Source organism: Spermophilus citellus, assembly GCF_964194105.1.
Source record: "Spermophilus citellus genome assembly, chromosome: 10".
Classification (NCBI taxonomy): Eukaryota; Metazoa; Chordata; class Mammalia; order Rodentia; family Sciuridae; genus Spermophilus; species Spermophilus citellus.
This window is the reverse complement of record NC_138197.1, coordinates 42,225,113-42,249,147: the sequence shown is the minus strand read 5'-3', so window position 1 is coordinate 42,249,147 and position 24,035 is coordinate 42,225,113. Positions and strand designations below refer to the sequence as shown.

The 24,035-nt window shown below is 35.6% G+C and overlaps 1 protein-coding gene across 3 annotated transcripts in view; it reads right to left on the bottom strand.

The window, feature by feature from the left end:
* Window positions 1-1,240: 1,240 nt before the first annotated feature.
* The window catches only part of DERA (deoxyribose-phosphate aldolase), a 133,080-nt gene continuing 110,285 nt past the window's right edge, over window positions 1,241-24,035 (bottom strand). For 2 of the 3 annotated variants that reach the window (XM_081311150.1, XM_081311152.1), the window contains exons 7-10: window positions 20,696-20,743; window positions 7,854-7,966; window positions 2,089-2,238; window positions 1,241-1,842 (exon numbers count right to left, since the gene is read on the bottom strand). In XM_081311150.1, the coding sequence (XP_081167276.1) occupies window positions 1,786-1,842; window positions 2,089-2,238; window positions 7,854-7,966; window positions 20,696-20,743 (368 nt within the window). In that variant the 3' untranslated portion in view covers window positions 1,241-1,785. The remainder of the gene's footprint in view (window positions 1,843-2,088; window positions 2,239-7,853; window positions 7,967-20,695; window positions 20,744-24,035) is intronic. The other variant, XM_081311151.1, reaches the window with a different exon arrangement.

Sequence of the window (24,035 nt, the reverse complement as noted above, 5' to 3'; positions counted from 1 at the left end):
TGATAGAATGTAATTATTTTTCTGTAATGTTTCTTCTCCAAAGGTGACTGGCCATTGCACTGGTGGGCACCTGGGCCAGCATATTATGAAGCTGGAGATGGCATTCAGAGCCACGGACCATGTCCAAAGGCACAAGTCAAGAGTCAGCATTCTGCTAAGGCACTGGAGGAAAGCAGGATTTCTTTTCCATTCTTATTTTAGTCATTTCCTTTCCAGTTAGAGAGGTGCTTTGAGGGACTTGCTTAATTGACTCCCAAGAGGCAAATTCTAATTTAGATTGGTACAAAGTGTTTTCTCTTTCTAGCCATAAAATGTTTTCTTGCATTTGTTCTAATTATCCTTGGGGTGGTATAATTTTAGGTCTGATATCACAGCCCTAAACCCTTGATTTTACAGATGAAGAAGCAGAGGTGAAGAGATGTGAACAGACTGGACCAAAGTCCCAAAGCAAGACAGGCAGGGGTTGTGCTGGAACCTGGCAGATGAGAGGAGACCAAAGCTGACTCCCAGTCTGGGATTTTTGCTTAAGAGTAACTGGAACACTATTCAGAGAAGGAAAAAGACTTGATGAAAAATCACCATTTAAGGAACTTGGGTTCTATAATGTGGTAGAGATGCTAGCAAGCAACAAAGCTGGAAATGGGAGGAAGGGAGAGACAGAGGGTAATGCAGCCAGTGCAGCGTGAGGCAGATCACCACTCTCTGGAGCTGATGGTGAGCTCAGTTCCTGTGCATCCAGCTGTACAATGGTCACACATGGAGGTGACTGCACAGACTAGCAGCCCGCATGCGTACCTGGGCTCGATATCTTGACTCTGCTAACTCTTAGCAACTTTCAGCAGGTTGCTTAAGTTCTGATCTCAGTCCCTTATCTGCCTAAAAGGATGATAACATCAGTACTTACTACTGAAAGGATTAAAAATTTTTGCTGTACTTACCTTAGCATTATGATTAAATGAGGATTAAATAAATTGATATAGGTAAAGAGCTTAGTACACAGTAGGTGCTATGTTAGCGTTTGCCGCTTTCTAAACCTCATTCACTATACCAGAAAATCTTAAGAGTTACATTCATTCACAATATACTAAGGTGCTTTATCTGATACATATACTCAAGGAATCTATTAGAGAGATTCAGAAAGTCATTGATGAAACCTCTTTATATGTTGAATGGATTAATTTTTCAATACATAGTGCTGTAATTTAAACTGGTTTAAAAAAAAAGAAACAACTACAGGGACTTTTTATTTTTAAAAATTCAATGATATTCATAATTCCATAAAACAGTATCAGAAATTTCATTAGTAAAACAGTTAATAAAAGAGCACATCCATTGCAAAAACTGAAGACGGGTTTTCGTGGCGGGAAGTTAGTGCTGAATCAGTAGTCACTCCTGGAGTCTTTACAGCAGCAACTCAGGGATGTTGCTTTTTTTTTCTTTTCTTTTTTCTGGAGCACATGTGGACAGTTTAACCCCCCCCTCCCCCTTAGAATTTGATGTTGTCCAAGCTATCATTAACATTTTACTCAGAGTTTTTACTGTAAAACACTCACAAAATTAATAGTGTAGATCATCTGGTAATTAAGACCATTTCAGACATGCCTGAAACGAGTACCACATGTGGATTAGTTTGCTTTTTCATTTGTCCTCTAAGATCAGTGGACATTTTAAGGGAAAAAAGTTAGTTACCTATTTCCCTGTTTTTCAATTACATAATTTTAGCAATTAGGCAGAATAAAAATTTAAACATTGTTGCAAATAACTTTTCTGGGTCAGGTCGCCAATTTAAGACATTGGGAGATCATGATATGCCGCATATCTGCCAGTCACATGATGGTAAATCTGTGAAGAAAATCAGAGTTCAGTTCATTAGTAATCATTATATAATTATAACTACGTAATAATTATACTATCACATAATGAATACGTTTCAGCAGACTCTGCCCAACCTACTTCAGATGGAGGTCTGCTTGGAGGAAGGTAGAGGTTTGGGTATGATGAGGTAAATCAGATAAGTATTCATCTCGAGTCCTCAGTTTCTCAAAAGCACTTGTCAATTCATCCCAAGGACAATGCATTACTGCTCACCTGTCTCTCAATGTCTGTAAGCAGGGAACTGGCACCTATGCGGAAGAGTTCTGGCTTCAGCCACTCATCCCCAAGCTCCTCCTTTATAAGAGAGAGCCAAGCAAGGGAGTCTTTGGCAGTGCGAATACCTCCTGCTGGCTTAAAGCCCACCTAAAAGGGAAGATGACTGTTGTTACTGGGTGGATTTAAAAGATGGTATTGGGTTTATAGAAATCTTGATATTCTCTCTCTCTCACTTTAGTTCTTTTTACTTCATCCAGAAAAACAAAACAAAACATGCATCACTTACTCACATCCACTCACCTACAAAGAAATTTCCAAAATTATATCAGGAGGAATGCCCAGCTTCTAAGGAGACACAAATAAGGGCTAATAACCCTCCTTAGCATTTCACTTCTTGGAAAGTCATAAACCTTAACCACCTAGATTATAACTGAGCTTGGAAGGGAAAAGAAAGGTGTCAATAAACAGGATAACCTACCACAAAAGCCCATTCATTCCATATTTCCTTTTTAAAATTTTTTCTTTTTAGACATACATGAAAGTAGAGTGTATTTTTACATATTTTACATACATGGGGTAAAACCTATTACAATTTTGATCCCATTCCTGTGGTTGACATGATGTGGAGTTACACTGGTCATGTATTCATATATGAGCATAGGAAAGTTACGTCTGATTCATTCTACTGCCTTTCTATTCCCATCCTCCCTCCCTTCCCTTCATTCCCTTTTGTCTAATCCAATGAATTTCTATTCTTCTCCTTCCAACCCTCCCTTGTTATGGGTTAGCATCCACATATCAGAGAGAACATTTGGCTTTTGTTTTTTTGGGGACTGGCTTATTTCACTTAGCATGATATTCTCCAGTTCTATCCATTTATTGGCAAATGCCATAATTTCATTCTTATTGTGGCTTAATAATATTCCAGTGTGTATATATACCACATGTTCTTTATCCATTCATCTGTTGAAGGGCATCTAGGTTGGTCCCATAGCTTAGCTATTGTGAATTGAGCTGCTATAAACATTGATGTGGCTGCAGCACTGCAGTATGCTGATTTTAGGTCCTCTGGGTATAGATCACGAGTGGGATAGATGGGTCAAATGGTGGTTCTATTCCAAAATTATATCAGGAGGAATGCCCCAGCTTCTAAGGACTCTCTATACTGCTTTCAAAAGTGGTTGCACCGATTTGCAGTCTCACCAGCAATGTAGGAGTGAAGCTTTTCCCCTACATCCTCACCAACATTTATTGTTATTTACCTGTATTCTTGATAACTGCCACTCTGACTGGAGTGAGATGAAATCTTAGAGTAGTTTTGATTTGCATTTCTCTAATTGCTAGAGATGTTGAACATTTTTTTCATATATTTGTTGACAGATCATATTTCTTGTTCTGTGAAGTGCCTGTTCAGTTCCTTTGCCCATTTATTGATTGGGTTATTTGAGGGTTTGTTTTATTTGTGGTGGTGGTGTTAAGTTTTTTTTTAGTTCATTTATATCCTGGAGATTAATGCTCTAACGTGCAGGTAGCAAAGATTTTCTCCCATTCTGTATTCTCTCTGTTCATTCCTTGTTTCCTTTGCTGTGAAAATGCTTTTTAATTTGATGCCATCTCATTTATTGATTCTTGATTGTGCAAAAGCCCAAGAAGACTCCTAAAGGAGTCTTACTAAGGAAATCTGTTCCTGAGCTGATATGATGGAGAGTTGGGCCTACTTTTGCTTCTAGGAGGCACAGGGTCTCTGGTCTAATACCAAGGTCCTTGTCCACTTTGAGTTTTGTATAGGATGAGATATAGGGGTTCAATTTTATGCAGATTTCTAATTTTCCCAAAACCATTTGTTGAAGAGGCTATCTTTTCTCCAATGTATGTTTATGGCACCTTTGTCTAGTATAACTATGTTTATGTGGGTATGTCTCTGTGTCTTCTATTATGTTCCATTGGTCTTCAATTCTATTTTTGTGCCAATATCATGCCATTTGTCACTACAGCTCTGTAGTATAATTTAAGACATAGTATAGTGATGCCTCCTGTATTACTTTTCTTGCTAATGATTGCTTTGGCTATTCTGGGCCTCTTATTTTTCCAAATGAATTTCATGACTGCTTTTTCTATTTCTATGAAGAAGGTCATTGGAATTTTAATGGGAATTGCATTAAATCTGTATAATGCATTTGGTAGTATGGCCATTTTGACAATGTTAATTCTGCCTATTCAATAACACGGGAGATCTTTCTACCGTCTAAGGTCTTCTTCAATTTCTTTCTTCCATGTGTTCTGTAGTCTTCATTGTAGAGGTTTTTTACCCCTTTTGTTAGATTGATTCCCAAGTACTTTTTTTTTTTTAGGCTGTTGTGAATGGGATAGTTTTCCTGATTTCTTTTTCAGCTGATTTGTTATTGGTATATAGGAATGCAATTGATTTATGGGTGTTAATTTAAACAAGACTTCACAAGGTTCAAAAGCAGATGTGTACTTAAAAAAAAAAAAAAGGACAGAATCAGTGAGGCCACATGGTCACCCTAACCAAATAGGCAGATTCCAAGGAGAAGAATTGACAGTTGTTTTAATCAACTTAATTGCAGGGACTTTTTCTCAGAAGTGGTAGGTACACAAAGTTCTATCATCCAGAAAGACCAATTACATAAGGACAAAAGAAAGGCAGTGTAGGGGATCTTCATATTTCATAAATTTTTAAGGACTGACTATAAAACAGCCCAATTCAACCCAAACTGTTGTTTATAAATAATGTTCCATATCCATTAGGAAATGAAAAATATGCTCCACATACAGTAAGAGCCTCATCATCTTGGTTTACTTTGTCCAGAAGCTTGAACATCCAGCAGAGTAGAGAATCTACAGATGGAATCAAACAATCAAACAATACCCCTGATAGCCTAGATATAAAATTCTTGCATTTTAACACTCAGAGGTGTTCTTTGAAAGGCAGCACCAGCAGGAAATAATTGCTAACAGAATGTTGAAGAAGAGAGACAATAAACAAATGGTCCTATCATCAACCCAAGCAGGAAACATGGTGAACCTGAACTCCATCCCTGACTAGGAAATATCTACTCAACAGACAAGTCCTGCCAATCCTACTTACATAACTTCTGGTCATGCACACCTTCCTCTATCCACATGTCTACATTTCAGACTAGACCCTCATCAGTCTTCATATGGAATATTAGTGAGTCTCTTCCCTGGTTTCCCTACCTCTGCCATACAACCTCAAACAGCAGCATTTCTAACCAAATTTGCTGTTACTCCCCTGCCCAAACCAGGACTTGGTAAGGCAGAGGGGTGGGGGCTGCAGGATGAGGTTATTTGTTGAGGAAAGAAGAAAAAAAATCAATTAGCTGATATTAGCATACATGTTTATCACAGAGGTCTTTCTGTCAATTAGGCAGTATTTCATACAGATTTTCTATATAGTTCAATTTGTGTCAGCAAGTCTGTTTGGCAATGTTTCCAAAGGAAGGTTCTTATATAAGTTAATCTTTTTTTTTTTTTTGAGGGAGAGAATATGGGAAACATAAATCTGTAATGAAATCAGTTATGAAATATTAAACCTCTGCTTCTCAGGAGTGACACTAATCATGGTCTGGAAGGCGGCTGATGACATTGTAAAACACCGCTTAAATCAATGAAGTAGAAACTTTACCATCTAAGGGCTGCTAGTGCAACTTGTCAGCAACCCAAAAGCTGTACCATGATTTGCAAACACATATACAGATCCTCCTTGTTTGAAGTCAAACATGATTAATGAGAATGGTTTGACTTGTACCTGTGTCCTTTTCTTAAAACCAGCTGGACTTAGTTTATTAAACTGAGGGGGAAATGCAATGCAATTAAGAGAGGACTGAAATAGCAAAATGTCCCCCTCTCTGAAACCTGGTCTAGAACACTGAGGACTTAAAAACTTTTCTTTGAAATATTCTGCATGTTGGCTAAGAGCTTTTCTGGGAAGAAACGTGTTCATTTTTGCATTCCAAGATAGGTTAACATGGCACACGGTTAACTACTCAATAGCTGCTCACTGAGAGCAAAACAGAATTGGGTTCTAAATGCCATGTTTAAACCCTGACAATGGAGTTTATGAAATGCATATGCCTGAAGAATACCCCAGAATATCCAGGGATGGCAGTCCAGGCATCAATATGCATAAAAAAAAATCTCACATTTGATTTTGTGTATGGTGGAGGGCGGAGGGGGGGGGTGAGCTGGGGATGGAACCCAGGGCCTTGTGCATGCGAGGCAAGCACTCTACTAACTGAGCTATATCCCCAGCTCTTCACATTTGATTTTGATGTTCTTTGGCTGAAACTGAGAACTACTGGTCTAATGAGTAGTGGTAGTTTCTACTGAGGGACCAAAGACAGATTTTTCATTTTTATAGCTTTCTTTCTTTACACATGTTTTTCTTTAACTTATTTGCAGATAACTTTAACTTATTTTCTTTAACTTATCATTGCAGAAAGACTTTCAAGTACAGGTTACTCAAATTGGAAGTGCTGTTATATGCAGGTCACAATAAATATTTCTTCTATTTGTACTTCAGATGTGAGGTTATTCTGAGGGAGAAAAGGGGGTTTATTTCCCCTTACAACCAGTATATTCCAAAAAAAAAAATCCAATTCCAAAATAATCTAGTCACATATACCCTCATAGTATCCAGTTGGTGAAGGATTAAAGGTCTTTTGGGGGGGTCCTACTTGGCAGAAATCAAGAGGCTGTTTTTAAAAGATGCCCCTCAGGAAGGGAAAGTCACATTAAACAAACACACACACACACACACACACATACACACACACTCACATACACACACATTCTCTCTTCATCTTTTTCTCCAATGATATAAAAAATCGTTTGAGATAATATGCAGCTAGACAAGTAATTTGAAGTGAAAAGGAAAATCCAAATTCATTTTTAAAAAACACCTCATACACATTTTCCCTTTTAACTTCATATGTTTCAAAAAATATGTATTATTTTTCGAAAAGCTGACAAAAGCTAGCATATACCCTCCTCAGCTTAACAGTCTTCCAAAGAGCACATCCAACTGCCATAAAACGCAAAAATGGATATTTAATTCAAGAGCTATATAACGTCTAGCTACCTTTTCCCTGCTGTTTCACAGCATTTCATTATTTTGTTTAATAAGTTCATCTCCTCGAGAATTTTCTCTTCACCTCATATTATTAAAAGTAATAAGTTTTTCTGGACCGGGGGTTTCCCAACAGAAAAACCAATTTATGTGTGTCCTTCAATAATGACAGGAAAAGATTATTTCCCATTATATTGCATACTTTTCATATCACCACCACAGCTTATCATTCAATAAATGTTACTCTGCAATTCTTTCCATTCCTCAAGGAAGTTTAATTTCTGCATTAACCTGTTTTCACTGGCCAACGCCTTGCCAGAAAGCTCTGTGTTGCAGCAGAATTAGTTCGTTAAAGAACCCATTTAGGAATCTCTTGTCAGTGATAAAATTGTCTTCGGTTAATAAAAGGACACGCAGCAAGTTTACATCTTGATCACACATACTTACTCCCACACTCACACTACTTTCGTTAATCGCACATTTTCCCCATAAATGTGTTCTTTCATAATGAAAGGTAAATTAAACATTTATCTTAATAAAGGTAACTCATTCACACCTTCTGCATAAAAAGACAGTTATCGTGGTAGCTGTAACAAGTATTATAAATAACATTATCTTTACTCTGAAGAAAGATTTGCTGGCAATAATATACCTTGTTTCCAGTTTTCCAGAAGAAATCTCTAATGGCCCGTAGCATTACTATAGCTACCGGGAAGGTGGCATTTACTGTTTCTTTTCCAGTAGAGGTCTTAATAAAATCTGATCCTAAAACAAAAGAAAAACTCCCATGTTAATTAAAAACTTATTTTTTATTTTAAGTCAGTGAAAGAAATGAATTGTGTAAATTTTTTCCCCTGAGGAACACAACTTTACTTTTCATTAATTATCTGAAAAACTATAACTAAAATCTACCTTTAAAATACTTTTGTCTGTATTTTTTTCCCTTCTTACCGTCAAATGAATTACTCTAGTTGCCAAATAAATTCTCAGGGACCTCTGGAACTCTTGCCTCCATATTTCTACACCACAATTAAAATTAGTATGGTCTGGGGCTGGGGATGTGGCTCAAGCGGTAGCGCGCTCGCCTAGCGTGCGTGCGGCCCGGGTTCGATCCTCAGCACCACATACAAACTAAGATGTTGTGTCTGCCGAGAACTAAAAATAAATAAATAAATAAATAAATAAACTTGATTTTTAAAAAAAATTAGTATGGTCTGTTTAATGTATGAGATGAATAAAAACAATTTATGCCCTGTGTTTAAGATCACATATCATGATCACATAAAGCTGAGGTACTTCACTTTCCCATGCTTGATATACACAGCACAGTTATGATAATAATCACCATGAGCTGATTTCTACTGCATTGTTCATTAATGAAAGCATGGTGTCTTCCAACCAGATTAGGATTTTCATTAATGAAACCATGCTATTGCATACTTTGCAAATATTTTAACAACTTCCTTCTTTCAAATATATCTTAAATCTATTTAAGATATATTTAATAGCACAAGGACAGAAGGAAATGATAACAATAGCTAAGATGCATTGAGTGCTGTATGCTATGCATTATAAATCTGGTACTTTACAATTATTAGCTCAGTCAATCCTTACAACCACTGTTGCTCACTAAGTACTAATATCATCTCCATCTTTTTTTCTATTTTTTTAAAATGTTTAAATTGGTGCATGACAACTATAAATAATAGTGGGATTCACTGTTATATATTCATACATGCACGCAATATAATTTGGTCAATTTCATTGCCCAGTATCTCACCTAGGAGCTCCATCTTTAAAGAGAAAAAGAAGGCACAGGAAAGTGAAGTAACTCACATGAGGTCACATAGTAAGAATATGTGCACATGTAGAATTTTAGATCCATACAATGTGTCTAAGAAACTTCCTCATTTATGAAGGTCACCCAAATAAATAATCCATCTTTCATATGGATACCTACCCCTGAAATACTCAAAATGTGAGTGATGTGCAGGCACCATGGGACCACTAGAGAAGTAGGGAAGAAGGGGACAGGGAAAGGTCAACAGACATTAAGTTAGAGAAATATGACCTGGTGTTCAACCAGGTGACTGTAGATCATGGAAGTATACTGTATATTAAACAAACAAACAAAGCTAATGGTTAGGTTTTTTAATGTTTTCACTACAAAGAAAAGATAAGTGTTTCAGGAGATAGACATGTTTATCTAGACTTGAACATTAACCAATGTATACATGTACTGAAAAAAAAATCACACAGTACCCCATAAATATGTATAATTTTATATGTAAATTTAAATCAACCAGACCAACTGATTCAGACTCTAACATAAAGAAGGTTCCCAAGTGATTCATGTACAAATTCACAGCCCTAGTCCACCAAATCTGTGAAACCACACTAAAACTAATATGAGAGTCTTTTTGAAGGTCCATGAAAGACAGAATCTACAGGAAAAAGCAGCCAAAACTTTCCCCTCTGGTTTCATTTGAACAAAATTACTTCCACAACAGTTCTGTGTACTAAAAGTCTCAGGCAGATACCCCTTTATAAAACATACTGTGAACAGGCACATGGAAAATATAAAACAAATAATTCAGGCTCTTTTCTTAAAATCATATTTTCAAGATACAGGTAGAGGAAAAACACAGATCAATCGGTGAGCTAGAAGTCACCTTGCAAATTCAATCTCCTTACCTTCCTCGTTTATAAAATAGATCTAAAAAATTCCTACTTGCTTCAGAGTATTATACAAGACTATCAAAAGATACAATCTGTATGAAAAAAACTGTCAAGTATTATACAAATATAAATGAAGCAAAGACCTGAGGTAGGTATGCAATCTGTGTAGATACCAGGGAAACTCTTGACATATCACAAGAGGTCACAGGAAGCCTTCTTTTCTTTGGGTCTGTAGGTTACTATGAAGAATGGAGACATGCCTACCATACAGTCAGTCATTCAACAAATACTTGCTGAGTGCTTATTAAGTGTTGAACTCATTCTAAATGCTTGGAATAGACCAAAAAAACAAACAAACAAAAAAAAAACAAAACAAAAAAACCTGTCCTTGTGAAGAGATGTTCTAGAAGAGAAAGGCAATAAACAAATATATAATAAATGTCAAATGGAAATAGTTGCTCTGTAGAAACGTAACACAATGCAATGAGTCAGAGTGATGAAGTTGAGGAGAGGCAGTTTTGTTTAAAGAGTCATCATGATAGCATCTCTGATCAATGGAACTCAAATAGATACTGAATGAAGGAAATCTAGGGAAAGAGCATGACAACCAGGGATAAAGAAAGTGCAAAGGCCTTGCAGTAGTCATGTGTTACTAGGATAGTTACCTCATGAGTTCATCGTATCTGTCCATTGATACATGAATGGGTGAGTGCCTAAAGCCTGGCCCTTAAAACATAAAAATAAGATAAGCAAAGGGAAGAACTAAAGCCAGGCACAGTGGTGCATACCTGTAACCTCAGCAACTCAAAAGGCTGAGATAGGAGAATCAGAAGTTCAAAGCTAGCCTCAACAACTTAGCAAGGCCCTAAGCAACTTAGCAAGATCCTATGTCTAAATAAAAAAAATAAAATGGGCTGGGCTGGGGGTGTAGCTCAGGGTTAAGCACCCAAAAAAAAAAAAAAAAAGAAAAAAGAAAGAAAAAGGAAGAGACTAAAGCCTCCATATAAGCAGTTAAGGGAAACATCCCAAAAGAATTCACAATGAGACCCAAATATATTTTCCTAATATTGACATCATCTTTTGATTTACTAGAAGCCATTGAAGTACAACACTGAATAGCATCAAAATACTAAGCATCCTAGAAGAGAGGTTTTTAAGATAAAAGACCAAGGCCATATTTGAAGGGCTATTTAAAAAGAGGGGTGGGACATGGTCATTAAAAAATCACACTACCCGGCAGTTTTTCAAAAGAGCCAACTTCCTTTGGCAGGGTAAGTTTGGAAAAACTCTTCCTAATTTATTGGGAGGGCCAAAGCATCTACTTAGGTAGCAACAGTTGCCCAGAATGGCAACAGTGGCTTCAAGTGTTTATTTGTCTGCTCCATTTTCTTGACTGTACTGTATGCAAGTCTGGTTCATATGCTACAACCTTCCTATACACTTCTATGTCCCAGAGGGTGGCGCACAGGAGGGACTCTAGATGGATGGACGGATGGCCAGCCACAGGGACCAATAAAAAGGAAACTACAATATTTTCTAACTTTAAATGATTAATGAGGAAGGAAAAACAATTTTGTGTTTCATTCCAGTCCCAGTAATAAAACTGGGCAGGGGGCTCAGAATAAAATATTATTTATTTATCTTTAAGTTTAGAACCCACTTAGGATTACAGAAAAATTACAGAGGTAATACAGAGTTTACCCCACATGCAGTTTCCCCTCTTACTACCTTCTTACATTAGTGTGGTAGATTTATTACAATTAAGGAATTATTATTACTTGAAGCCCATACTTTATTTAGATTTCTTTTGTTTTACTCACTATTCCATCCCATCCAGAATACTACATTTTTTATTTCTCTATAGATTCTTCTTGACTACGATAGTTCCTTAGATTTTCCTGATTCTGAAGATTTGGTCAGTTTTGAAAGTACTGGTCAGGTATTCTGTATAATGTCTCTTGACTGATGTTTGGTGTTTTTCTCATGACTAAAGTGGGGTTGATTTTTCTTCTTAAGCTTACTTTTTTTTTTCCTCTTAAGCTTATTGATATGGTGGATTAAACTATGTTGAACCAGAATTGCATACCTGGAGTAGATCACATTTGGTCATATTGTATAATTCTTTTTCATACATTGTCAGTCTCATTTTGCTAACATTTCGTAAATTATATGTATATTTATAAAAGATATTATTCAATAACTTTTTGTTCTTGTAGTGTCTTTTTTCAGGTTTTGGTATTAGAGTAATAATGGTCTCATAAAATAGGTATTCTCTCTTTTATTTTCTGAAAGAGATTGCAAAGAGGTACTATTTCTTAAATTTTAGCTGCATTCATCAGTTAAACTATATAGGTGCTTTCTCTGGGAAGCTTATAATTACTACTCTTTAATGAGGTTAAATTATTAATAATATGAAACCACTTTATATTTATTAACTAAACATTTTATAAAACATTTACATAAACACATGATGTTCACATGACTTATATAAACAACTTATATAATTCATATAAACATTCACATAAAATACATTATGTAAATATAAAATTAATAAATTTAAATAATTTCTTTAATAGATATAGGCCAACAAGACTCTTAGTCCTTGTGAGTTTTGGTTGCTTGTGTCTTTCAAGGAATTAATGCATTTCATCTACATTATCAAATTTGTGGGTGTAATGTTTTTCATATAATCGTTTTTATCCTTTAAATGTTCATGGGAACAGTAGTGATGGCCCCTCTTTCTTTTCTGGTATGGGTAATTTGTATTTTATCTCTTTTATTCTTGATCAGCCTAGCTAGAGAGTCACCAAACTTATTAACTTTTCAAAGCAGCAGCATTTAAGGGTTTTTTTGTTTTGTTTGCTTGTTTTTTTACTTTTTTCCTTCTATTGTTTTTGCTTTTCATTTCATTAATTCGTGTTCTAATTTCTATTTTTTTCTTCCATTTGCTTTAGGCTTAACTGCTCTTCTTTCTCTACTTAATGTAAAATAATGTAAAAGCTTACATTATTCATTTAAAACAATTTTCCTTTTCTAATATATGCATCCAATAAGTTTTCCTCTAAGCAATTGCTTTTGAGTCATCCCATAAATAATGATAATTCTCATTTTTATTTAGTCCGAATTTTTAAAAAATTTCAAGCTTCTTCTTTGACCCATTTGTTATTTAGAATTATGTTGTTTAATTTCCAAACACTTAAGTATTTTTCACCCATCTTTTGGCTATTGGTTTCTAAGTCCATTCCTTGTGCTCTTAGAAAACACTTATATGATTTGTATTCTTTAAGTTTGTCAGGGTATGGTCTATGGGCGTGAATATGGCCTGCCATAATTAATGTCCCATGTCAACTTGAATATGTATTCTGCTGATGTTGGACGGAGCTTTCTCTGAGTGTCAATTTGATCATGTTGAAGGACTTTCCCAAAATACTGGACACTAGACCAGTGGTCCTGGAAGCTCAGAGAATGTCAAGTAGGATATATATGCCTATATATTCTATAGGTATATATATCCTACTTTTTGCTCTTCAGGTCAAACATATCCTTGCTGTTATTCTGCCTGCTTGAGTTACCATTTACTGAAACAGGGGTTTTGAAGTCTCCAGCTATGATAGACTTATATATACTTTTTTTCAGTTGCATTGAATTTTGCCTCATATATTTTGATGCTCTTGCTAGGCACAGACAGACTTATGATTGTTCTGTTTTCTTGAAGAAATGACTTCTTTCTCAGCAAGTAATATCATTTTATTATACTTGATAATGTACCTTTTCTAAAGTCTTCTTTGTCTGAAACTAATTATAAGTTGGCTTGGTGTATCTTTCTCCAACCTTTACTTGTAATCTTCTACATTTAAGGTGAATTTCTTATGGACACCATATAGTAGCAGCTTGCTTTTTTAATAATCTCTTAATTGGCATATTTAGCCATTAATATCTACAGTGTCTATAACTTTTGCATTTTTTCTTGAACTTTTATACCTATTTTTTTTCTGCCTTCTCTGGCTTTGAGCATTTTATATGATTCCATTTCATCTACCCTCATCATATCAATTATACTTCTTTGGTAAATTTTTTAGTGATTGCCCTAGAGTTTTCAACTTATATTTCTAACTAATGTAGGTTCACCTTCAAATAATACCATACTATCACATGGGTACTGCATACATCTTTTAACAAAATATTCCTAATTTCATTCTCTTATATCTCATAATACTGATGTCATTCATTTCAGTTACTTATATGATAAATCACTCAACAGTTATATTATTACTTTAAATAGTTATCTTTAAAGTCAATTAAGAAAAATTAATTTTAATCTTCATTTTTTTCTTCCCTGATGTTCTTCTTCCCTTATTTTTTTTTAAAGAGAGAGAGAGAGAGAGAGAGAGAGAGAGAGAGAGAGAGAGAGAGAATTTTTTTTTAATATTTATTTTTCAGTTTTCGGCAGACACAACATCTTTGTTTGTATGTGGTGCTGAGGATCGAACCCAGGCCGCACGCATGCCAGGTGAGCGTGCTACCGCTTGAGCCACATCCCCAGCCCCCTTCTTCCCTTTTTTAATGGACCAGACTTTCTGATTTATATTGTTTTCTTCCTCCCTGAAGAACTTCTTTAAACATTTCTTACAGAAAGGTCTAGTAGGGAAGTCCCTTTGCTTTTGTTTGAGCTCAATTTTGAATGATAATTTCACTGGGTATAGAACTATAGGTTGTTATATTTTTGCTTTAAACACTGGTAGTGGGCTGGGGTTGTGGCTCAGTGGTAGAGCGCTTACTTAGCATGTGTGGGGCTCTTGGTTCATTCCCCAGCACCACATAAAATAAAGGTATTGTGTCCAACTACAACTAAAAAATAAATATTAAAAAAAATTGCATTCCACTCCTTGCTGACATGGTTTCTGATGAGAAGACTGTTAGAATTATTTTCTTTTTCTTCTATAAGTGTTTTCTTTCTGTAGCTTTTTTTCCCCAAGATTTTCTATTTGTCTTTGATTTTTTTTTTCAATTTAAGTATGATATTTCTAGATGCAGGTAGGTATAGGTGTAGGTGTTGTGTGTGTGTGTAGAGAGAGAGAAAGTTAGAATATATAGGCATATATATCCTACTTGACATTCTCTGAGCTTCTAAGACCACTGGTTTAGTGTCCAGTATTTTGGGAAAGTTCTTAACTATTATTACTTCCAGTATATTGTTGCTCTATTTATACTTTCTTCGTATTCCAATTATATATAACTTTCTAATTTATCCCAAAGATTTTGGATGTTTTATTTTTTGCTCACCCCACCCCCATCATTTTTTTTTTTTGCTTACATTTTAGTTTAGGAAGTTTCTATTGACTTATATTCATGAGCATTCATTCTTTTTCTCAGCTGTGTTCTGTCTACTAATGGGCCCATTAAAGAAATTCTTCATTTTTGTTCCAATATTTTTAACTTCTAGAATTTCCTTTTGATTCTTTCTTAGCATTTCCATCTTGATTATATTACCTGTATTTTTTCATGTTGTCTATTTTTCCAGTAAACCCATTACTAATAGTCAGTTATTTTAGATTCTTTATCATATAATTTCAACATCTATGTTATATCTAAATCTGTTCTGATACTTATTTTGTCTTGTTGAAAGCCACATATGATGTATTGGGTAAGAGGAACAAAACAGGCCTCTCTGTGAGATTTTATGTTAATCTAGCTAGGAGTTGGGCTATGTTTAATTTTGCTATAACTATAGATGCCACAGTATTCAAATTCCCATTTTTGGGAATTTGTTTTTGCCTCCCCTGTTTGCTTTGGGATTCCCTAAATCTCTTCCTCAGTTGTAGTGTATCAGCTCTAACAGGTGTAATTTGCCATTATTACACTGGGGTCATGTTGGTGTGGTGATAATAAAGAGGAAGGGCAAGTATTACTAAATCACATAAGAGATGGGCCTACATCTCTGTACTATGATTTCACACACCTTTTAAACTTCTCCCCCTACATTGGTGGGACAAGAGGACTACAAGGGATAAGGATCTCAAGTGGGAAAAGACTCTGGTAAAGTCTTTTTTTTTTAATTTTGTTAGACTGGCTTTTTTTTTTAATTCTAATTTGCTATACACAATGGCAGAATACAATTCATTTCATATTACACATACAGAGCACAATTTTTCAAATCACTGTACACAAAGAATTTTCATACCATTAGTGTCTTCATACGTGTACTTAGGGTAATGATGTCTAACTCATTGCACCATCATTCCTACCCCCTTGCACCCTCCCTCTCCTTTGCCCTATCTAAAGTTCCTCCATTCCTCCCATGCTCCCCTTCCATCACTATTATGAGTCAGCATCCTCATATCAAAGAAAACATTCCACCTTTGGTTTTTGGGGATTGGCTTGCTTCACTTAACATTATATTCTCCAACTCCTTCCATTTACCTGCAAATGCCATGATTTTATTCTCTTTTAATGCTGAGTAATGTTCCATTATGTATATATACCAAAGTTTCCTTATCCATTCATCTACTGAAGGGCATCTGGGCTGGTTCACAATTTAGCTATTGTTAAATTGTGCTGCTATAAACATTGATATGGCTGTGTCCCTATAGTATGCTGTTTTTAAGTCCTTTGGGTATAAGCCAAGGAGTGGGATAACTGGGTCAAATGGTGGTTCCATTCCAAGTTTTCCAAGGAATCTCCATACTGCTTCCAGATTAGCTGTACCAATTTGCATTCCCACCAGCAACTTATGAGTGTGCCTTTTTTCCCACATCCTCGCCAACACTTATTGTTGTTTGTATTCTTGATAGGTGCCATTCTGACTGGAGTGAGATGAAATCTCAGAGTAGTTTTGATTTGCATTTCTCTAATTGGTAGAGATGTTGACCATTTTTTCATATGTTTGTTGATTGATTGTATATCCTTTTCTGAATAGTGTCTTGAGTTCAGTTCCTTGGCCCATTTATTGATTGGGTCATTTGGTTTTTTGGTGTTAAGGTTTCTGAGTGCTTTAATTAGTGCTGTATCTGATGTGCTTGTGGTAAAGACTTGCTCCCATTCTGTAGGCTCTCTATTCACCTCACTGGTTGTTTCTTTTGCTGAGAAGAAGCTTTTTACTTTGAATCTATCCCATTTATTGATTTTTGGTTTATATATTCTTGCACTATAGTAATCTTTTTAAGAAAGTTGGGGCCTAATCTGATATGATGGAGATTTGGGCCTACTTTTTCTTCCATTAGGTGCAAGGTCTCTGGTTTAATTCCTAGATCCTTGATCCACTTTGAGTTAAATTTTGTACATGGTAAGAGTTAGAGGTTTAATTTCATTTTGTTACACGTGGACTTCCAGTTTTCCCAGCACCATTTGTTGGAGAGGCTATCTTTTCTCCAATGTACATTTTTGGTACCTTTGTCTAATATAAGATAACTGTGTAGTTATATGGATTAGTCTCTGTGTCCTCTATTCTGCACCATTAGTGTATAAGTCTATTTTGGTGCCAATACCATGCTGTTTTTGTTACTGTTGCTCTGTAGTATAGTTTAAGGTCTGAATAGTAATTCCACCAATGACATTCCTCATAGAAGTAGAAAGGCAATCATGAAATTCATCTGGAAAAATAAGAGACTCAAAATAGCCAAAGCAATCCTTGGCAAGAAGAGTTAATCTGGTAAAGTCTTTTCCCTGGAAAGTGGGCTTTGTTATGTGGAACACTCTGGTCATATCTCATAATAATTATCTTCCCCTTTCTCCTAACCCTAACCCTTTATCCTTCCATAGCCAAGAAAGGACCTTACTTAACTCTTCACTCGGAAAACTTGGTAGAATACCCAGAGGTAAACCACACAACAGTGTAAGGGCCACACTTAACCTCCAAAAACTGTCAAAATTGCCATTTCAGCTTTCCTACTAGTTTTTGGCTCTAGCAGCTTCCATTTCAGTTAAGCAGATTTACATTGTGACTCTCAGGATTCATGTGCCTCCACTGACGGAAAAGTGGTAGTTTACCTTGCAAACTTAATTCTTTGTGGCTTCTGAGAAAAGTGATTGATTTTCGGTTTATTTAGCTGTTTCTCCCTCTGAGAATAGGAGTAGAACTTCCAAGTTCTTCACACATCAAAGTTGGAATTAGAAGTCATTAAATACCAAGCCAAGCCTTAATCATCCAGAGATCAGATATGGGTTGAAATAAGAATACACATGGTGTGTATGGTATTTTGGACATACGCCAAGTATGATCAGTAAGACTAGAAAGGTTCAAAGAGATCCACATAAGCCAGAATAATACAAGAAGACTTCTGGAACAGGTAAGATTTGCCATAGACCTTGAAGAAAAGATAAATGTTAAAAATCAGAGGGGCACATGAAGAATCTCTCCCTTAGAAAAATTCCAAAGCACAAAAGAATAAGGAATATCCAAACAGTAAAGAATGTATACCCCTAAGGAATCTGTTGGGGGAGGCAATACATGAATGCATGTTTCATAATATGTTTACTATAAATGTCCCTTATGTAAAACATCATATAGAAGGCTCTGAACCTGCAAACATAAATTGCACTCTGTTCTTTAGGCAACATGAGGTCTTATAACATAAAACCCATATTTTGGAATGTTAACTTTACTGACTATATTGGATACATTGAGGAAAGACAATAAAGTCACACATAATTCAGGTATACACTCACTGGCTATTTCTTTAAATCCAGAAAAAAAAATCTAAGTTTAGAAAGTACACTGGTACTTCACCACTGTCAAAAGAACAATGATTTTCCAATGAGACCAAGTAGGCATGCTCTTTTGTTTCACTTCTCATTTTAATATTGCTGCCCTTGCCCCTCTGCTAAAATAAAATTACCTTAAAGAAATAAATGCTATCTTCTAAATTACCACTACCACAGAGCACTGAAGACCCTCCTCAGAGCTCATGCAAATCCAACATTAGCCAAGCCTACCTGTGCTCAGCTTGGGGGAAAAACTTTATGAGAAAATATCTCACAACTAAAACATGCTATCCATTCAAATGTTTTTTCATCATGCTCACAATCAACAAAATGACTAAACTAGGAGATGAGAATCCTTAAAAAAAAAAAAAACACTGAATAGACCAGAATTCAACTATGATTAGTTGAAATAAAATTAATAATAGTTATAATATTATATTAAATTGTACTTTTTATTTTCCTTATTTGAAATCTTTAGCTTAATACTGTTTTTTTGTGGTCTAAAGCTACTCAAAGCTTTTCTAAGGCCTATAATTACAAGTCTCCATGGTACAGTTTCATTAAAAACTTTCATTAAACAACAGCTGCCCTTGTATATGGTCTTCTAATCAATTTGGTCAAACAGAATGACTTCTAATCAGCTGTTGATAAAAATAGAAGATGAAATTTTAATTCTAATAGATTAACCACAAACTCAAGACAGTCTTCAAAATCCATCTAGCTCTATTCTCCAGTGGATTTAATGACTATTCAGCAACTCATTACTAAATAGAACAAGATGAACATTTTCCAGTTCATTAAAGAAATGTACTATGTATTTTTGCATTGTCCTCATGATTCGTTACAGGGAGTCTTAATTACAAGATAATGGATAATGGTTATTAAATGCAGACTGCAGTAATGAAGCTCTATTCATTTGCGAACCTCAGAGACTGCAAAGAGAGGAAAATAAAATTACTAGCTTCAAAAGATTAACGGATCAAATTATTATTCAATTTTGAAAATCTCATTCAGACTTCATAGAAACAAGAAGAGATTAAAAACTAGTATTAAGACCAAAGTAGTACATTTAAAAAAAATAATATCTTAAGGCTATTACTGCATAATAAGCTTCAGATGTGATTATTAGAAAAACATATAGCTAACAATGGGAAAACATACATTTTTATTTCCTGAACAAATCTTATTTATGACATAGGAAGTTACTAGTAAGATCTTAAAAAGAGTCTTGGTGAACATGGAAGATATGTGCTACTATGCTACAAAAGAACAGCACAATGGAAGGTATTATTAACATTTTATACTTTACTAATGAAAAATAGGATTTAAAATCAACTGCTGCTTGAGAAAGCTTGTCATTAGTGGAATTCATGCCAACCCTATAATAAGAGCTTCTGGGCACATTATTCATTAGCCCCATGTTTTCTAGCACTCCGTAAGAAATTACCGATCAAAGTTAGCAAGAGAGTTTTGTATGGTAATTCTGACACTAATTTATACTTGCAATCTGCAATGAGATGCTTTTTAGAGAAATAAACAACATATACAAGAATATGAAGCCCCAAATTAAAACATAGCCTTCAAGTATGTATTCTTTTGCTCAACATAGGTTTGAACATAATTTGGGGTAGTGTTGAGAGCCACAGCCAAAGGGGCCCCAGCAAACTTCCAGCTGCCAGCTGATGATTGGCTCACAGCGCCCCAGCAACATCTAGCTGATTGGCTCCTCCACCGGAGCTGCTCATTAGGGGACTTCTTTGGCTCCGCCCACGCGACCCAGCCAATCAGCCTCAAGAGCAGGAGGATTGTGGGAGGTGGTGAGGTTTGTGTGGGGGTGAGAGGCTTGGGGAAGCCGGTGGTGGCAGTTGGGCTCTGAGGGTTTTTTCCTGAGGAGCGGTTTTGTTTGGTGTTTGTAATTCTAAAAATAAAGTTAGTTTCTTTTGACAAGTGGCTCCTGAATTGTGCCCAGCCAGACTGCAGCAGGGTAGGATATAAAATCCAGTTTCATGACTGAAGAATTGACCAGAGTAAAGCAGGAAGCCAAAAGTTCCTATGGGGTCCCAATAGGGTACCATACTCAATCTGTAGACAATTACTCCACAAAGGTCCGCTTACCTGGTCCAGAGATAACAGCTACCCATGTGAGAAAGGGGGAAATATTTTCTAAGAGAAAGAAGAGAAGTATAAGTAGGAAAGAAAAATAAAAACCAATTGCTCTCTCCAGTTCTTTCCTTCAATCTGAATAGTGAGCTAAGGAAATACTTCTCTGTGGGTCCAGTCCATCATGTGAGCAGGGAAACACAGCATTATAATTAAGCAGTAAGGCATATTCAAGGAGACTGGCAATCAAAAAGCAATTGCAATTTCAGGGTGAGAAAACATCTCCAATACCCTAAGGGTAAGATTAGCTCATGATAACCACATTCCTTGCAGTTCCCTTCCCCTCAGTAAAAGTAAAGAGGTGACCATTTCAAAGAATGCAAACTAGTATGATTCAACTGGACTACAAGATTTATAATCCTTGGTAATTGATAGTAATGTTGCTGGAAGAACATTCTAAACAATAATGCTAACCATTCGAAGACGTGGTGAACTCTTGATACAAATAAGAGTCGTTGAGTTATGTCATATATGCCAGAAGTTTTATTTCACTTTTAAATTTTAGGTTATTGTTTGGTACTTAGAAGCTGCCAGAGAATGATTTGATTGGTCTAGGTTTCCTTCTGAACCAATGGGATCCTGAATAATTCATTGCATTACCTTGGTGTGGGAATGACAGATAGTCCTTAGAGTACAGAGGATAAAGATGTTTAGACCCTCATCCCTCTTCCTTTGATTTTGCATCTCAAAACAAAGTGAAATAAAATGAATAATAAAATTTAAAAATCAAAAAAGAAAATAAAATTTAGGTGACCAAACATGAATTTCAGAACTGTAGTAATTCTGGAAATGAGCTACTGATCAAATACAAATACCTTCAATTTTATAATGCATCTAAACGTAATTTGTAAACTCTAAGGGTGTTTTTTTCTTTAAATTTGGAAAAAAATATATTAATTCATGTGTTTATAAGGTTACTTGGTCAGCATTTTGGATCAACAATCAAACTGGGAAATATGAAGATATTTCCAAACTTCAGCTTTATACCTTCTGTAATTTTTAATACGTATTAGTTCTTCAGAAAATACTCGTAAAAATCTGTAAATGGTCAATTGTTCAAATATGGACTCTAAAAAAAGTTGCTATCTTCCCCACTGTCCTCTTCTGAGTACATTGTCAAAGGAGAATTAGGGGTAAGTGTGTCCTAGAAGATTTATAATAAAAACAAAGGGCCCTGGAACTAGATAGATGGCTGCAGGACTTTGTGAATACACTAAAACCCCTTGCAGTGAACACTTTAAAGGGTGAACTTTATTGTACGTGAATTATGTCTCAATATAAAAAAAAAAAAAACAGAAACAAAAAAAGAGGGAGTGAGCTCACAAGGGAGAAAGAAGACAAAGAAAAATTATCTAGTAAAATAAACTTTAAGTAAAATTATCCATTATCTGACAACGGCAAGCACACATAATCACCTGTACCTTTACCCTTTTCCTAAACATCAAGGTTCTTTCTAGTCTCCTCGGTAAGTAGTTTCCTCTTAGCTCCCATATTTGACATCCATAATCCAGGCCTCTTCTGATCATCCAAATGTAGCCCATCATTTATTTAAACAGATGTGGCTATCCACAAATGATGTTTTACTCAGTAGGTAAGTTTAGCCGAATGAATAGCATTCATATTCAAGCACTAAACTACTAAAGAATTATTTTTAAAGAAAAATACTTCAACAAACTTATATTTACTGTTCCTGACAAAAACTTTAACAAAGTAGTGTCAACATTAGGAACTTCCTGCTGGCCACTTTGGGTAAAGGGCTTTTCAGGAGTGGTACAGTGATGTCAGCTTGGAGTCCCTGACTCGTCTCTGTCATTGAAGGGCTACACTGTCTCATACAGTGGCCACACACCATTTAGGGCTACTTAAGCACGTGAAATGTGGTTGAGTCCAAGCTGAGGTGTGTTCTAAGTGTGAAATATGCACAGGACTTTGAATATTTAGTACAAAAAATACACTGTAAAATATCACAGTAATTTTTAAATCAATTACACTCTGAAATGATAGATTGTGGATTTATTAGGTTAAATAAAATATATTACTATAATTACTATTTCATCTGTTTCTTTTTAAGTGATTAATGTAACTACTAAAAAAATGAAATTGCATATCTCTATTAGACAGCACTGGTCTAGGGCTTCAGTGAGACAGCTAAACATGTAATCAATCTGCATAGGCTAATGATCTGACACCTTCTTAGGCCAATATTCTTTAAAAGTTGATTTAAAACATATTGAGGGAAAAAATAGACATAAAATAGAATAAGAAGATATCAGTTGACAGTCCCTGGCTATTCTCTCTTGTCCAAACAATTCGGCTCTGCCCCCAAATTTGAATACTTCACTTAGCAAACCAAAGCTCTGAACTACTCAATCCACCCTGCAAAGAAAGCAAAATCATCTGTTCAGGAAACAGGTGAGCATGTCCCTAGAATGCCACTGTCTAATCCCAATTCACAAATAGTAGAGGAATTCTAGTAAATACATTTTCTCTGCTTTGAACATTTTCAATGCCTATTATAGATTAGCACCCTAGAAAAGTGCTAATTGGCTGGCCCCTTAATCCTGTTCTGAAAAAGGTCTTCTTTGGTTTTCAGACCCATAGGGGTAACTCTAAAATTACACTTAAAGACTCAGGAGCAGGTATGACATGTGCTCACATCTCGGTGCCCACTCTTTCCCAATCCTTCAAAGTACATTTTAATATTTTCTGAGCACCTAGTATGTGCTTGTATTCTTCTAGAAACTGGAGACACAGAAATAGGAACACATGAGGCTGTTCTTTATGGAATTGTGCCCCATGAGGAGACATTAACTCAGTTATATAAATTATGTGTTTTCTCTTGGACTGACCACTTAAAATTAGGAAAAAATCTTTATCCATCTCTACCACATTGCTCCCTGTTTTTCAGAGAGCTGGTGTCATTGGCTGAAAAGGAAAAAAAATAATAATAAAATAAGATTCATGGCAATTAGATTAGTTCCCTAGGATCAAAAGAAAATGCCAAAAAGCCAGAAATACCCAGAGGCATTGTTATTCTACAGGTATAATATTCTGGATAAAACATTAAAGTGTTTCAGACTCACTATAAAGCAAAATCTATCTATAAATCAAATTATTGATACCAAATGCCTCAAAATCAAAAGCTTTTCCTTTTGGCCAGATCCTACAGCTGAACTAATTTACAGAGGGATTTATTACATTGTTAGGCAAATGTCCTCTATTGATATGCTAGTCTTAAAGTCACCCCATCTTAAAAATGACACAACCCTTTATAACACATTCTTGTTTCCTTCAT